Genomic DNA, 16391 nt, shown 5'->3' with positions numbered 1-16391 from the left:
GATTCTAGCCCAATTTGTCAGCTACTTATGTGTGGATTAGCCGCGATAGCAGCTAAAACACCTACGTAGGCATCATCATTTGTTGCAGGTCGAGGTTGACGTTTCACATGTGGCTGAACACTTCCTGTTTCCTTAAATAACGTAACGATCCGGTGAACGGTATGGACACTTGGATGAAGTCGTCCAGGATACCGAGCAGCATACATAGCTCACGACCGTTTGGCATTTGGATCACAATAGCCATACATCAGCACGATATCAACCTTTTCCGCAATTGGTAAACGGTCCATTTTAACCCGGGTAATGTATCACGAAGCAAATACCGTCCGCACTGGCGGAATGTTACGTGATCCACGTAGTATACTTATACGTTTGTGACTATTACAGCGCCGTCTATCACAAAGCGAAAAAAGTGGTCCAACTAAAACATTCATATTTCTTTATGTACTACACGAATATGTAATAAAAATGGGGGGTTCCTATTTTAAAAAAAAAACGTTTTTGATATCCGTTTGACCTATGGCAGCGCCATCTAGCGGGTCAACCATAGTTTTTTCGTTTGATGCTTATTTCGTGAGATATTTGGCCCGGTCACTATCAATGGACCACCCTGTATACTTCCTTTACCGCATCATATGCTCATTTCCCCCTTGGCGGTTTTCAGACTCGCCGGGGATGGTGATATAATATTTTGGCTCAACAATGTATATCATAAACAAAATTTCTGAATGAACACATTTTTGTTTGTTAGTTAATTTTAAGTAAAAGTAATTCTCTTTCAGTAGTTGATGACATACACTCTCTCGATTGTCAGCTTAACATGGATGTAAACATCACACTATGTATCCCTCTGCGTTATCTGACACGTTACTGCATACTATTTTTCGCGTAACTCCGACGTATTTTACGTTTTTATTGTAATTCTTGTATGTGCTTTGCTCCAATGTGGCTACTTTCAAGGACGCATGAATTCGTCATTATTATTAGCCTGCTGTTAAATAGTCTGACATGTTGTTTATACACCACATGTTGAAGTCAAATGAATAAAATACTTGCACGGAAAATGGAGCATTAGTTCTCCGAAACCGGTATCAAATATAAATAAAATTTAGCAGCTGCACGGTTAAAAGATTTCCTCTTTTATAATTAGATACAAGAACTGATTCGCAAAATTACATAACAGATCAATATCCTTAACACGCCCCCACGTAACGTGGACCTCGCCGTTGCTGGGGAGGCTTGCGTGACTCAGTGATAGAGATATCCATGCGGTGGGTGCAACCACAACGGAGGGGTGTCTGTTGAGAGGCCATACAAACGTGTTGTTCCTCAAGAGGGGCAGCAGCCCTTTCAGTAGTTAAAGGGCAACCGTCTGGTTGATTGACTGATCCTTGTAACACTAACCAAAACGGCTTTAAGAGTTTTGAAAGAATGTTGCATACGTGGAAGAAGCCTGGTGATACTGGAAGGTTTCAGATAGATTTTATAACTGTAAGACAGAGATTTAGGAACCAGATTTTAAACTGTAAGACATTTTCCAGAACAGATATGGACTCTTACCACAATCTACTAGTTATGAACTGTAGATTAAAACTGAAGATACTGCAAAAAGATAGGAATTTAAGGAGAGGGGACCTGGATAAACTTAAAGGACCATAGGCTGTAGAGAGTTACAGAGAAAGCGTTAGGGAACGATTGACAGGAACAGGGGAACGAAGTAGAGTAGAAGAGGAATGGGGAGCTTTGAGAGATGAAGTGCCGACCGGAGTGGCCGTGCGGTTCTAGGAGCTACAGTCTGGAACCGAAAGACCGATACGGTCGCAGGTTCGAATCCTGCCTCGGGCATGGATGTGTGTGACGTCCTTAGGTTAGCTAGGTTTAAGTAGTTCTAAGTTCAGGGCGACTGATGACCTCAGACGTTAAGTCACATAGTGCTCAGACCGATTTGAACCATAGAGATGAAGTTGTGAAGGCAGCAGAAGATACTGTAGGTAAAATGACGATGGCTAGTAGAAGTCCATGGGTAAGAGAAGAAATATTGTATTTAACTGATGAAAGGAGAAAATATAAAAACATAATAAATAAAGCAGGAAAAACGGAATACCAATGTCTCAAAGATGAAATCGACAGGAAGTGCAAAATGGCTAAGCAGGGATAGCTAGAAGACAAATGTAAGGATGTAGATGCATATATCACTAGGGGTAAGACAGATACTGCCTACAGGAAAATTAAAGAGACCTTTGGAGAAAAGAGAACCACTTGTATCAACAGCTCAAATGGAAAACCAGTTCTAAGCACAGAAGGGAAAGCAGAAAGGTGGAAGGAGTATACAGACGGTCCATGCAAGGACGATGTACTTGAGGACAATACTATGGTAATGGGATATATTGGAGTGCGTGCAGAATTTGACAGAGCACTGAAAGACGTAGGTCAAAGTAAGTAAGTAAAGACAAGGCCCGGGAGTAGACAACATTCCATTGGAACTACTGATAGCCTTGGGAGAGCCAGGCCTGACAAAAGTCTAAAATCTGGTGCTTAAGATGTATGAGACAGGCGAAATGCCTTCAGGCTTCAAGAAGAATATAATAATTCCAATCTCAAAGAAAACAGGCATTGCCAGGTGTGAAAATTACCCACCTATCAGTTTAATAATTTCAAAAAATGGTTCAAATGGCTCTGAGCACTATGGGACTTCACGTCTGAGGTCATCAGTCTCCAGATTGTAGCACCTAGAACCGCTCAGTTACTCCGGCCGGCCGCTTAATAAGTCACGGCTGCAAGATACTGACACGAATTCTTTACAGACGAATGGAAAAAACTGGTAGAAGCCGACCGTGGGAAAGATCATTTCAGATTCCGTAGAAATATTGGAACAAGTGAGGCAGTACTGACCCTACGAATAATCTTAAAACTGTCCCTACGAATAATCTTAGAAGATAGGTTAAGAAAAGGGAACCGTATGTTTCTATCTTTTGTAGACTTAGAGAAAGCTTTGGATAATGTTAACTGGAATTCTTTCTTCGAATTCTGAAGGTGGCAGGGGTCACATACAAGGTATACAAGGAGCGAAAGGCTGTTTACAATTTGTACATAAACCAGATCGCAGTTATAAGAATTGAGTTGCATGAAATGCAAGCAGTGGTTGACAAGGGAGTGAGACAAGGTTGTAGCCTCTCCCCGATGTTATTCAATCTGTATATTGAGCAAGCAGTAAGGGAAAGAGAAGAAAAATTCGTAGTCGGTTATTAGATTCCATGGAGAAGAAATAAAAAGGTTGAGGTTTGCCGATGACATTGAAATTCTGTCAGCAAAGGGCCTGTAAGAACAGTTGAACAGAATGGACAGTGTCTTGAAAGGAGGAAATAAGGCCGGCCGTTGTAGCCGAGCGGTTCTAGACGCTTCAGTTCGGAATCGCGCGACTGCTACGGTCGCAGATTCCAATTCTGCCTCGGACATGGATGTGTGTGGTGTCCTTGGGTTAGATAGGTTTAAGTAGTTCTACGTTCTAGGGGACTGATGAACTCAGATGTACAGTCCCATAGTGCTTAGAGCCATTTTAACCATTTGAACCATTTTGAGGATATAAGATGAACATCAAAAAAAAAGCAAAACGAGGGTAATGGAATGTAGTCGAATTAAATCGGGTGATGCTGAGGGAATTAGATTAAGAAATAAGATGCTTAAAGTAGTAAATGAGTTTTGCTACTTGGGGAGCAAAATAACTGATGCTGGTCGAAGTAGAGAGGAAATAAAATGTAGACTGGCAATGGAATGGAAAGCGTTTCCGAAGAAGAGAAATTCGTTAATATCGAGTATAGATTTAAGTGTCAGGAAGTCGCTTCTGAAAGTATTTGTATGGAGTGTAGCCATGTATGGAAGTGAAACATGGACGATAAATAGTTTGGACAAGAAGAGAATAGAAGCTTTCGAAATGTGGTGCTACAGAAAGTGGTGAAGATTAGATGGGTAGATCACATAACTAATGAGGGCGGTACTGAAGAGAATTGAGGAAAAGAGGAATTTGTGGCTCGACTAGAAGAAGGGATCGGTGGTTAGGACATATTTTGAGGCATCAAGGGATCACAAATTTAGTATTACAGGGCAGCGCGGAGGGTAAAAATCGTAGAGGGAGGCCAAGGGATGACTTCACTCAGCAGATTCAGAAGGACGTAGGGCGCAGTAGTTACTTGGAGATGAAGAAGCTTGCACAGGATAGAGTAGCATGGAGAGCTGCATAAAACCAGTCTCTGGGCTGAAGACAATAACAACGACTTCCTTAATATCGGTTTGCTCAAATTCGCGAACGTATTTTGAACTATAATAAATTTCCCTGAGATGATAAAGTTTCTGTCCACAAATCAGCAATGATTGAGAAAGCATCGCTCATGCGAAATTAAGTTGCTGTTTTCTAACACGATATCCTGCGAACCATGGCTGTAGGGCAACAGGCAGATTCCATATTCCTAGCTTTCCTGAAGGCGATAGACATGGTAGCCCATTAACGCAGTACGTCATCCACGACGGCGAGTTTTCGTCAAAAACAAGGATTTCTTCAGGAGTGCCCCGGGAAAGTGTGATTGGGCCGCTCTTATCCTCTACATACGTGTACATATATGACCTGACAGACAGGGTGATTAGCAATCTGCGGTTGTTTGCTGATGACGCTATGGTGTGTGGGGATGACTGTGAGAGAATATGATCTACACTGTCCTAGAATTCCCTCAATAAATCTAAGTGGACCATTCACCTTCTGTACAACTGACTCAGTTAGAGGTTTCCATTTCTCGTCACTTTGCAACGTTACACCTAGTTATTGAATCGACATGGGTATGTCAAACAGCGCAGAAGTAATAACGTGTTCGAAATTTATAAGAGCATTTTTCATGCTGATGTTCATTAACGTACATTTTGATACGTTTGAAGCAAGCTGTCATTCATCACAACAAAGAAAAACCATCTCCTAGTTATCCTACATCCTCCTACAATCCTCAAAGGCGACACTTCCCGCGCTCTGCAGCGCTATCAGCAGAGTCCCGCAGACCGCTGCCAACCCTCTCCATCAGATCGTTTATGTATGTGGAGAACAACAGCGGTGCTGCCACACTACTCTGGGGCACTGCTGACGATCCATTTGACTCCGCTAAACACTCGCCGTCCAGGACAACATACTGGTATTATTATTTAAAGACCCTTCGAGTCACTCACATATCTGAGTACTAGTTCTGTATGCTCGACAGGTTGTTACCAGTCTGCAGCGTGGTACAGTGTCAAATGGCTACCGAAAATTTAGGAATAAGAAATTATACCTGTTGCCCGTCATCCGTGGTTCGTAGTCTAACATGCGAGAAATGGCAAGTCTTTCAAGAAAATTTGTTATATTAGAACTAAAGCACGTATAAGAGTTCTGCAGCAAACTGACGTGAAGTATATTTGTAATTTTTCGGATCTGTCCCTGTAACCATCCGTGCTTTTTTCCCCAGTCTCTTGGGACTTTCGGCCGGATGAGAGATTCACAGATTCGTTATAAATGCAAACCATGTAGTGGGCCAATGCCGTAAAATTCTCTCTATAAACCTCAAATGGGATTTAATCGCGGCCTGGCAGAGGGGCTGAAACGTCGATTATTCAAGAACTTTGAACAAGAATATGATGAAGCCTAACAACTATGAAAATTTTCCACTTAAAGGCAACATCTTCGAAGACTTACTTAATGATAAATGTGTCCCAGCAGGTATGCTAGTAAATGAAATATATATATCTCCGTGGATAAAAACTTACAAACAGATACGAACAGATGTATACCAGTGGAAAGAAACTCGATCGTTAAGGTTAGGAGGAACTGGCTTTCCTTATCGACAAAGAATTATATGCGCAGCAGAATATGAAGAGATGGAGTTGAATCGCATAAGAACGGTTTATCAGTAAACATCCTTCAGTTTTCTGGTATAGTACGGAGTCGAAAGCACTAGTGAAGTGGCGATTACGCCCCTATAATATACAATGCAAGTAAGCAGCGGCATCAAATGTCAGACAATTCACACATTTTGTCGTAATTTATACCATGAGACTTCCCCTCACCACTTTGAACAGTTGGTACAAAGTACGGTAGTTCATATACGGTGATCACCTAGGTGATGGCATAGCGATATGCATATACATATGACAGTATTACGGCGTGCGGAAGATACAAAAGGTCAGTGCATTTATGGAGCTGTCACTTGTACTCAGGTGATTCATGTGAAAATCTTCCCCATCTGCATGTGGCCACACGACGGGAATTAACAGACTTTGGGAGCGGAATGGTAGTTGGAACTATACGCATGGGACCTTCCATTTCGGAAATCGTTAGGGGATTAAATATTCCGACATCCTCGGTGTCAAGAGTGTACCGAGAAATATGACATTTCAGGTATTAACTCTCACCACGGGCAACACAGTGGTCGGCTGCTTTCACATAACCACAGAGGACAGCGGCGTTGGCGTCGAGTTGTCAGTGCTAACAGACAACCAATATTGCGTGCAATAACAAATGGCTCTGAGCACTATGGGACTTAACGTCTATGGTCATCAGTCCCCTAGAACTAACTAACCTGAGGACGTCACACATCACCCAGTCATCACGAGGCAGAGAAAGCGCAATAACAGCAGAAATCAATGTGGGACGTACGACAAACCTATCCGTTAAGACAGTGCAGCGAGACTTGAGCTTAATGGGCTATAGCAGCAGCGAGTGCCTTTGTTAACGACATGGCGTAGCCTGTAGCGCCTCTCCTGGGCTCGTGACCATAGCGGTTGGATCCTCAGACACTGTGCGAGCTCATGGTGGCTCCATAATGGAGTGACTGTGTTTACATGAAATGCACTGGGTCCTCTGCTACTAAACCGATCATTGATTGGAAATGGTTATGATCGGCTACTTGGAGGCCATTTGCAGCCCTTCATAGACTTCACGTTTCCGAACAACACTGGAATTTTTGTGAATGACAATGCGCCATGTCACCTGACCACAATTGTTCTAAATGGGTTTGAAGAACATTCTGGACAGTGCGAGAGAATTATTTCGCCACCCAGATGGCCCGACGCGAATCCCGTCGAAAATATACAGGACATAATCGAGAGGTAACTGCACGCATAAAATCTGCAAGAGGAACTAAGTATGGACGGCTATGGAGACAGCATGGCTCAGTATTCATGCAGGGGGCTTCCAATGAGTTCTTCGTCGAGCTTCTACACTACGCCGGGCAGAAGGAGGTTGACACGGTACCAGGAGGTATCCCAAGAAATCTGTCACCTCAATATAAGTTGTTTTGTTTGTTTAAGTAATATCCAAATATCCAATTCCAGCCAACTGTTCCTAATCTCATTGTAATCTATCTAGAACCTTCGAAAGCTTCATCATTTTGACCATATATACCACGGGGAAATGTATTTTGCTCAGTGGGTTAAGCTTGTAGCTGTGGTTGTCTAGTGGTCGGATCACTAGACTATGGTCGTGGAAATCTTGGTTTGAGGCCTGATGAGGGGCAGGGAAGTTTCCTCGTTCCAGTCACTTCAGGGAGACCCCAGTTCTACTCAGTCTGATATCAGATCAGTATTGGAGACCTTTCCCAGGGCTAAGAAGCGGCCGGAGTAACGGCCCTGTCGCCATACGCCTTCCTGTTCTGCTGTGAAGGAAGGCTGTACTCTGCTCACAGTCAAGCTGATACCCAGGTCACGGGTCTGCGCAACAGAAGTTATCTTTTCCTTTTCAAGCTAAAGTTTGGTTCATCCCGTATCGATGTACCACATTATCTCACCAAAATTCTAACGAAGTTCTCATGTCATTCTCAATGGAGAGAAGTTTTCCGAAGTAAGACTGATTTCCTTTGTACCGCAGGGGAGTGTCGTAGGACCGCTGTTATTCACAATATATATAAATGACATTGTGGATAACATCGGAAGTTCACTGAGGCTTTTTGTGTATGCTGCCGTAGTATACCGAGAGGTTCTAACAATTGAAAATTGCACTGAAATGCAGGAGGATCTGCAACTAATTGACGCATGGTGCAGGAAATGGCAATTGAATCTCAATGTAGACAAGTGTAATGTGCTGCGGATACATAGATAGAAAAATCCTTTATCATTTAGCTACAATATAGCAGGTAAGCAGGCATGGTTAGAGGACAAATGTAAGGATGTAGAGGCTTAACTCACTAGGGGTAAGATAGATCCTGCCTAAAGGAAAATTAAAGAGATCTTTGGAGAAAAGAGAACCACTTGTATGAATATCAAGAGCTCAGATGGAAATCCAGTTCTAAGCAAGGAAGGGAAAGCAGAAAGGTTTAAGGACTATATAGAGGGTCTACACAAGGGCGATGTACTTAAGGGCAGTGTTATAGAAAGGGAAGAGGATATAGATGAAGATGAAATGAGAGATATGATACTGCGTGAAGAATTTGATATAGCACTGAAAGACCTAAGTCGAAACAAGGCCCGGGAGTAGACAACATTCCATTAGAACTACTGACGGCCTTGGGAGAGCCAGTCTTGACAAAACTCTCCCATCTGGTGAGCAAAATGTATGAGACAGGCGAAATATCCTCACACTTCAAGAAGAATATAATAATTCCAATCCCAAAGAAGGCAAAGGTTGACAGATGTCAAAATTACCGAACTATCAGTTTAATAAGTCACGGCTGCAAAATACTAACGCGAATTCTTTACAGACGAATGGAAAAGCTGGTAGAAGCCAACCTATGGGAAGATCAGTTTGGATTCCGTAGAAATATAGGAACACGTGAGGCAATACTGACCCTACGACTTATCTTAGATTAAGAAAAGGCAAACCTACGTTTCTAGCATTTGTAGACTTGGAGAAAGCTTTTGACAATGTTCACTGGAATACTCTCTTTCGAATTCTGAAGGTGGCAAGGGTAAAATACAGGGAGCGAAAGGCTATTTACAATTTGTAGAGAAACGAGATGGTAGTTAAAAGAGTCGAGGGACATGAAAGGGAAGCAGTGGTTGGGAAGGGAATAAGAGAGGGTTGTAGCCTCTCCCCGATGTTATTCAACCTGTATACTGAGCAAGCAGTGAAGGAAGAAAAAGAAAAATTTCGGAGTAGGTATTAAAATCCATGGAGAAGAAATAAAAACTTTGAGGTTCGCCGATGACATTGTAATTCTGTCAGAGACAGCAAAGGACTTGGAAGAGCAGTTGAAGAAGATCTAACGGAGTCTTGAAAGGTGGTATAAGATGAACATCAACAGAAGCAAAACGAAGATAATGAAATGTAGTCGAATTAAGTCGGGTGATGCTGAGGGAATTAGATTAGGAAATGAGACACTTAAAGTAGTAAAGGAGTTTTGCTGTTTGGGGAGCAAACTAACTGATGATGGTCGAAGTAGAGAGGATATAAAATGTAGACTGGCAATGAGAAAGCGTTTCTGAAGAAGAAAAACTTGTTAACATCGTATAGATTTAAGTGTCAGGAAGTCGTTTCTGAAAGTATTTGTATGGAGTGTAGCCATGTATGGAAGTGAAACATGGACGATAACTAGTTTCGAAAAAAAGATAATAGAAGCTTTCGACATGTGGTGCTACAGAAGAATGCTGAAGATTAGATGGGTAGATCACATAACTAATGAGGAGGTATTGAATAAGTTTGGGGAGAAGAGGAGTTTGTGGCACAACTCGACTAGAAGAAGGGATCGGTTAGTAGGAGATGTTCTGAGGCATCAAGGTATCACCAGCGATGAATACACTAAGCAGATTCAGAAGGATTTAGGCTGCAGTACGTATTGGGACATGAAGAAGCGTGCACAGGATAGAGTAGCATAGAGAGCTGCATCAAACCAGTCTCAGGACTAATGAACACAACAACAACACATAGCAGGTCAGCAACTGGAACCAGTTAATTCCATAAATGATCTGGGAGTAGGCATTAGGACTAATTTAAAATAGAATGACCATTTAAAATTAATCGCCTGTAAAGCAGATACCACACTGAGATTCATTGGAAGAATCCTAAGGAAATGCAGCCCGAAAACAAAGGAAGTAGGTTGCAGTACGCCTGTTCGCCCACTGCTTGAATACTGCTCACCGGTGTAGGATCCGTACCAGATAGGGTTGATAGAAAAGACAGAGAAGATCCAACGGAGAGCAGCGCACTTCGTTACAGGATCATTTAGAAATCGCGAAAACGTTACGGAGATTATAGATAAACTCCAGTGGAAGACTCTGCAAGAGAGACGCTCAGTAGCTCGGTACGGGCTTTTGTTGAATTTTCGAGAACATACCTTCACCGAGGGGTCAAGCAGTATATTGCGCTCTCCTAAGTGTATTTCGCGAAGAGACCATGAGGAGGATAAAATCAGAAAGATTAGTGCCCACACAGTGGCATACCAAGAATCTTTCTTTCCACGAACTATACGAGACTGGAATAGAAGGGAGAACCGATATAGATACTCAAGGTACCCTCCGCCACACACCGTCAGGTGGCTTGTGGAGTATGGATGTAGATGTAGATGTAACTGTGTTTTGTTTCACTGCACAACTTCAAGTACGAAGGTTCTGCGCTACACAGTAAGGTGATACAGCAGCAGACAAACTCACGCAGTTTGGCTGGGGCAGCTGCAACAGCAGCGGCCATCAGCAAGACGACAGAGACGGCGGAAGACGGAGGAGACACCATGGCGGGATTAGTCCTCGAGAATGACGAAGGCGGTGAACACTACCGGGCCTTTTGCGACGGAGCGACTTTTATTTGCGCTCCGTCCAGAACTCGTCAAGGTGACAACGTGCCACCCTCTGTTTGGCTGGCCAATCAACGGTCTCCGCGGAAACTCGTACGTGGACTTCTCGCGCAACTGCACTCCCAAGGGCAAGTGCGAAATTTACCGGAACATCCACATTTTTACATTACATTATATTACAAATATGCCTTGAGCGCACGAAGTTGAGGACAAAGAACCTGCAGTGCCAAATACAGAATGCCAGGAAAGCGTGAAACAAGTATGAAACGTATCGATACAAACACGCTGTCGATTGATCACGTAGAGAAACAACTGAAAGAGTTGAAAACAAATAAGTCACCAGGTCCGAATGGAATGTCAGTTCGGTTTTGCAAAGAGTACTCTACGTCACTGGCGCCTTACGTATCTTGCATTTATCCCAGAAAAAAGTCCTAAACGACTGGAAAAAAGCACAGACGAATCCTGAGTATGAGAAGGGCAAAAGAACCGACCCTCAAAATTAACATCGGTTTGCTGCAGAATTCTTGAACATATTCTCATATTCGAGACGTAAAAGCTTCTGTCCACAAATCAGCAGAGTTTTAGAAAGCCTTGCCCTTGCTAAATACAGCTTTCTCTTTTCTCACATGATATCCTGAGGAGTATGTATGAAAGCCAACGAACACAGTACACACAGATTTCCGAAAAGCAACGATTACAATTAGCACTTACGCGTTGGTAGTACTGAGTGCCCATGAAAATTTTCGTCTTGGCTGCTTCACTGTTCTGCTGTGTTTAGATCATTTCTTTCTCAGCAATCTGTTTTGGCTTTTGTCGGTTCTGCATGTAATATTTACTAACATGTTTAGTTGTCCTCCTACCAATTTTAGATGATGGCTCCTAAAATCCATCAATGCCCCTGGGTATGGAACAAAATACGTAAACTTAGGAAAGTGACTAGGCACAGATGCGTCGCCCATCTCAGATGCTTCATTTGTTTTCTCACGCAACACATCTTTGAAAATATTTTTCTGTTATCACGAGAAGGGACACGAAATCCATTGGAGGAAGCCGCCGGCAGCAGCCAACAAGGAAAAACTGCAATTTCTACACTACTATTTCTATCTTTCCTTGTTTCTCCCTTTTTCGTTTATATTCCCCCTTTTCCTCACCTCACATTTTCATTATTTCCAGTTCTGAAATATTATTTTGTTTACATTTAGCTCCTTCCGTTTGCGGTTGTACCTGGGTTGTTATGTACAGTGTATCCTACAGCCCGCGTATTATCGCACTTCTAGGTCAGTGATTACTTAATGCGCAGTACTCGTGTATCCTACATTATATGTCCAGGTATTTTTCTTGGCTAGAATAATACGAGGACGTGCTGAAAAGAAATGCCTTAGATTTTTTTTATCTGAAAACTCTTAAAGGTTTATGAATAGAATAAATGTTATTAACATCCTTCATGTTTATTCATCACGTCTGCATATTTGCAGTCCTCTGCTGCTAGAGGGCACCGTACTGTAGCGTGTAATATGCCAGTGTGTAACGTAACTACGTCTGTGCGTGAGAAACAACGAGTTGCAATTGGGTTTTAAATTCAAAATTTCGTTCACACATTGAGCGCCTTCTTCTGCTGTTCGACAATGTCAGATCACACTCGAGAGCAGCGACGTCTGCAACTATCCGACGCCTTGCGTCCACCGTCATCGATCATTCTCCATACAGTACCGACTCGGTCCCATGCGAGTTTCATTTGTTTCCAAGACTTAAAGAACACCATCGAGAACCTCACTCTGGTAGTAATGAACCAGCGCAAGCAATGACGAAGTTCTGGATCCGTCAACAAAGTCAAACATTCTACAGTGACGGTATGAAAAACTGGTCTCTCGTTGGGAGAAATGTATTCGACAACGGGGTATCTATATTGAGAGATAAATACCTAAACACGAAGAATAAATATGTAGAATGTTAAAAACGTTTTTTTTTTTTTTTTTTTTTTTTTTTTTTTTTTTTTTTTTCTTTAAGAGTTTTCACACAAAAAATTCGAAGGCATTACTTTCCAGCACGCTCTCGTAGTTTTCGTGAGATGTTTTTGAGATGTGCTGTATTACTACTCTGCAGATCAAAGCACATTGTTTCTACACCGTTCACACATGACGCTGTGGGGCTGCGTATTTTTAAAAAAAATTGTACTCTCTAGATTTTTCAGTCCCCGACGAATTTATTTTGTTCAATGTTTCTTCCGTTAGTATAGTTTCATAAACTATTTTGTAGCAGTTTCATGTTATGACCGTTGTCAACATAGGGTTGTGAACGTTCTGCCAGATTATGATCCAGTCCTTAGATGGAGTCTTTACTTACATAAGGTTGACTATTCTAATGTTGCTCACCAGCTGGTGTAGTTTGGACGGTAAATCGATGCGGCACTGTCAGGCAGTTATTTCCTGTAGAATCGTCCTTGTTTCGCACTGTTTTGCATCTTCCCCAAATTTATTGGAACTTGTATATTATTCAGAATTACGTCTCTAAAGCCCACTCAGTGCACTGTCTCAGTATCTGTGACACAGCTGCCTCGCTGTCCATATCAAAAGTTTCTTGCATTTTGTTTCGACATCCGTTAAGTCTATGGCTCCAATTTTCTTGTAAGAGAGTCATAACATTTATCCTCACTTTGAAGATTTCACTCTATAGACGCACCGTCCTACTGCAGCCATTTGATTTTCCTATCTAGATTTCAACTAGTGGAAGTATTTGTCCAATGAATTATAGTCTTGAAACGTCTCCTTAGAAAAATTATCAATGACTGTGATAGTAAACTTCTACGTTATTTGATACAAAGACAGCTGAGTAAAACTGAACTTACTCAGAGAGTTTTCTCTTTACTTATTCTCATCATCAATAAACGGACACACTATATTTTTTTAGCGCAACGCAATCTGACTTCCAATAATCCCTACAAAAGAATGGCCCTAACAATAACCTATGCCTTTCATGAATCACTTACCTCACAAAAATCTTCGTTAGTCGAACTACTGCAATACAGCGAGCGCCAATACTGCCAGCTAAATAAAAGATTCTAACTACTGAAGGCACTAACTACTGATAGGCATAGTTAGCAAATGAAAGATTTTGATAGAGAACAAACAATGTATTTACCTTAATAATGTTCAAAAGTCATCATATATCAGTTCATGATATCCAGTGTTACAAAGTTACTCTTCCTGATGGACACACGCCCAGATCGTCCGCTCTCAAAATTCTGCCATCTCTCTCCCCACATCCACCACTGCTCGCGGCTCACCTACTACTGTCCAACACTACTCTATTCCAACAATGAGTCCAACCACCCACAGACTGCACACAGCGCAGTCAGCGATTTTCATATAGAGCACTACTTGGCGCTACCAACATAAAACCTAAACTGCCCACTTACGGTTTTAATAGTTTTTTGTTGTTGACAAAGTCTACCCTCTGTATCAAATTCTGTACTCTGGCTAATATGTGTCACAGACAGTCTCTCGTAATGGCTAAAACTTTCTCCCAGCTGTCCGGCTTTCTTCTTAGACGCCTGCTACTCGTCTTTATGCCCAGTAGTTTCGGTTTAGCATACACTGAGTAGAGTGTTTTCGTGTGTCTCTCCTGGTCGGCATTGGGCTAGTTTTGCTGAGGTTTAGATTAGAACAAGACGCTTTATCATATCAAGCGAGCTGCTGACACCAGATGTAGTCGCCCGGTGACCGGATGGTGGGTTAGACCAGACCATCACCCGTTGGGGACGGGTCAGTCGTGGTCCGGGGCAAGATGACCTTCTCTCTTCCTGAAGGCGTTAAGAAAACGCCATTAAGAGGCAAGCATTTATTGCTCTAAAATACACTATGTCGTTTTCCTCCGGCAGCCAGCAGTAGCTCCGGGCAGCACGGCGCTAGCCTCGCCAGAATGCGCTTGCCCTTGCGTGCTCCGCGACGCCTTGGCCGCTGCAAAGCGCGCGCTCAACGCCCAGTGACGTCACGGCACGTTGGCCGCAGCTTTGGCGGTACTGTCTGCTTTGCCTCTGGAGTTAGCAGCGCGTGCCAGTGGGTTGCCAGAGCGACCAGAGCGCTCTCGTGCACGTCATATGCAGTGCCCTAGTAAGCAACCACTGGCTCTGCACAGAGTGAGTAACATCGGATTGTGTCACACTGGGACCTCCGAAAGAGGTAGGGCCTGTAGCCTAGAGTAACAGAAGGCTGGCGGCGACTGCAGCATACCCCTCCACGATGACGGTCATTGACTACTTCCTGGCACACCTGTTAGGCCTCCGAAAGACTTAATCAAGAACGTGGCACACAGCTTCTCCTCAAAGTCTTTATTCTAATTTCAACACTGCGAATTGCAATAGCTAAGTCCCACTCGCAGGAATCTTTGTTCCATTAGAGTTCGAAAATTGCCTCCACACAGAGAGGATAGACTGACACAGGTCCTACCTCTACGTTTGTTGTTGCCGGCCGCGGTGGCAGAGCGGTTCTAGGCGCTACAGCCTGTAACCGGGCGACCGCTACGGTCGCAGGTTCGTGTCCTGCCTCGAACATGGATGTGTGTGATTTCCTTAGGTTAGTTAGGTTTAAGTAGTTCTAAGTTCTAGGGGACTGATGACCTCAGAAGTCCCATAATGCTCAGAGCCATTTGAACCATCTACGTTTGTTGATGTGCAAAATGAGTACAAGTAGATCAAACCACTGAGTAAAAGGAATATTTATACAAGAACCATCTCATATTCATTGACATTGCGAGGTGATGATGACATAACTTGGCCTGCTCTTCTCGACTGCTCACTTTTCTGCCCGCTTCGGCATTTGCTGAAAGGCGTCTTAACTTCGCCCTTCAGAAGCAGAGGTGGACGTATTCCGCAGCGTGTAGAACCACTCGGCCACATCGGCCGGCCGTTATGGAGCACGTAGAACATTATCCTATTTAAAGATCTTGAACCAAGGGTTTGGACTGAGCACAGAACCGCTGTTCAGAAGAGCCACGGACAAACATCAGATCATAAGCTGATCTCCAATGTTCTTGAATGACAAGGCACTTAAAGAACAAGAAGAAGACGGGCATGATATTTCACTATGTGATCTCTCTATAATCAGCTAGACGCTAAACATTGATCGTGTTGGTACTGCTATTGGATTTTATTTGCTTCGTAGACTTTCTGCTTTATGTCAAACAACGTACGTCAAACACCGAGCGGTTCTTTGTGCCCAACGGCAGATGGAGGCTTTGCCATGCCTAAAAGTCACGTCGAGTCCCCCGTATGAACACTTGTTCAGATCTTAGAAACTGTACATCTGCGGATCTGTGTTTACTAGAGGTGTTTTCTTTTTCTTGTGAGTACTGTCAGCTCTCATAATAACCGATACTTTTTATACTCTATATTTCGTGATTCCACCTTTAGCTCCAGTATGCCCTAGATGTCAATGACATCCTACCAATGAGATAATCTGGCTGGTTGTTATAGTTCCGCAAGGATGTTCCACAAGCATGTCTCGGTAATGAATTCTGGAGATAATAACAGTCCATTTGTCAATATACAACAACCCACAGGTTTCAGTGTTTGCGTGTCTGTCCAACAGGAACTATAGAAGTTGTTGAAATGAGATAGCTACTGCATATTGGGGCTTCTTCTCTGGCTCAACAAAAATAAAA

General features: G+C 42.9%; 1 protein-coding gene across 1 annotated transcript in view; it reads right to left on the bottom strand.

The window, feature by feature from the left end:
• LOC126284606 (protein takeout-like) overlaps nucleotides 1-10701 on the bottom strand; it is a 55529-nt gene extending 44828 nt beyond the window's left edge. Inside the window, exon 1 of the mRNA XM_049983654.1 lies at nucleotides 10594-10701. Coding sequence (XP_049839611.1) covers nucleotides 10594-10672 — 79 coding nt within the window. The 5' untranslated portion in view covers nucleotides 10673-10701. The remainder of the gene's footprint in view (nucleotides 1-10593) is intronic.
• Between the last annotated feature and the right edge of the window lie 5690 nt (nucleotides 10702-16391).

Source organism: Schistocerca gregaria, chromosome 8 (genome assembly GCF_023897955.1).
Source record: "Schistocerca gregaria isolate iqSchGreg1 chromosome 8, iqSchGreg1.2, whole genome shotgun sequence".
Classification (NCBI taxonomy): Eukaryota; Metazoa; Arthropoda; class Insecta; order Orthoptera; family Acrididae; genus Schistocerca; species Schistocerca gregaria.
Note: the sequence above shows the minus strand (reverse complement) of the source record. Positions and strands in the feature narration are given on the sequence as shown.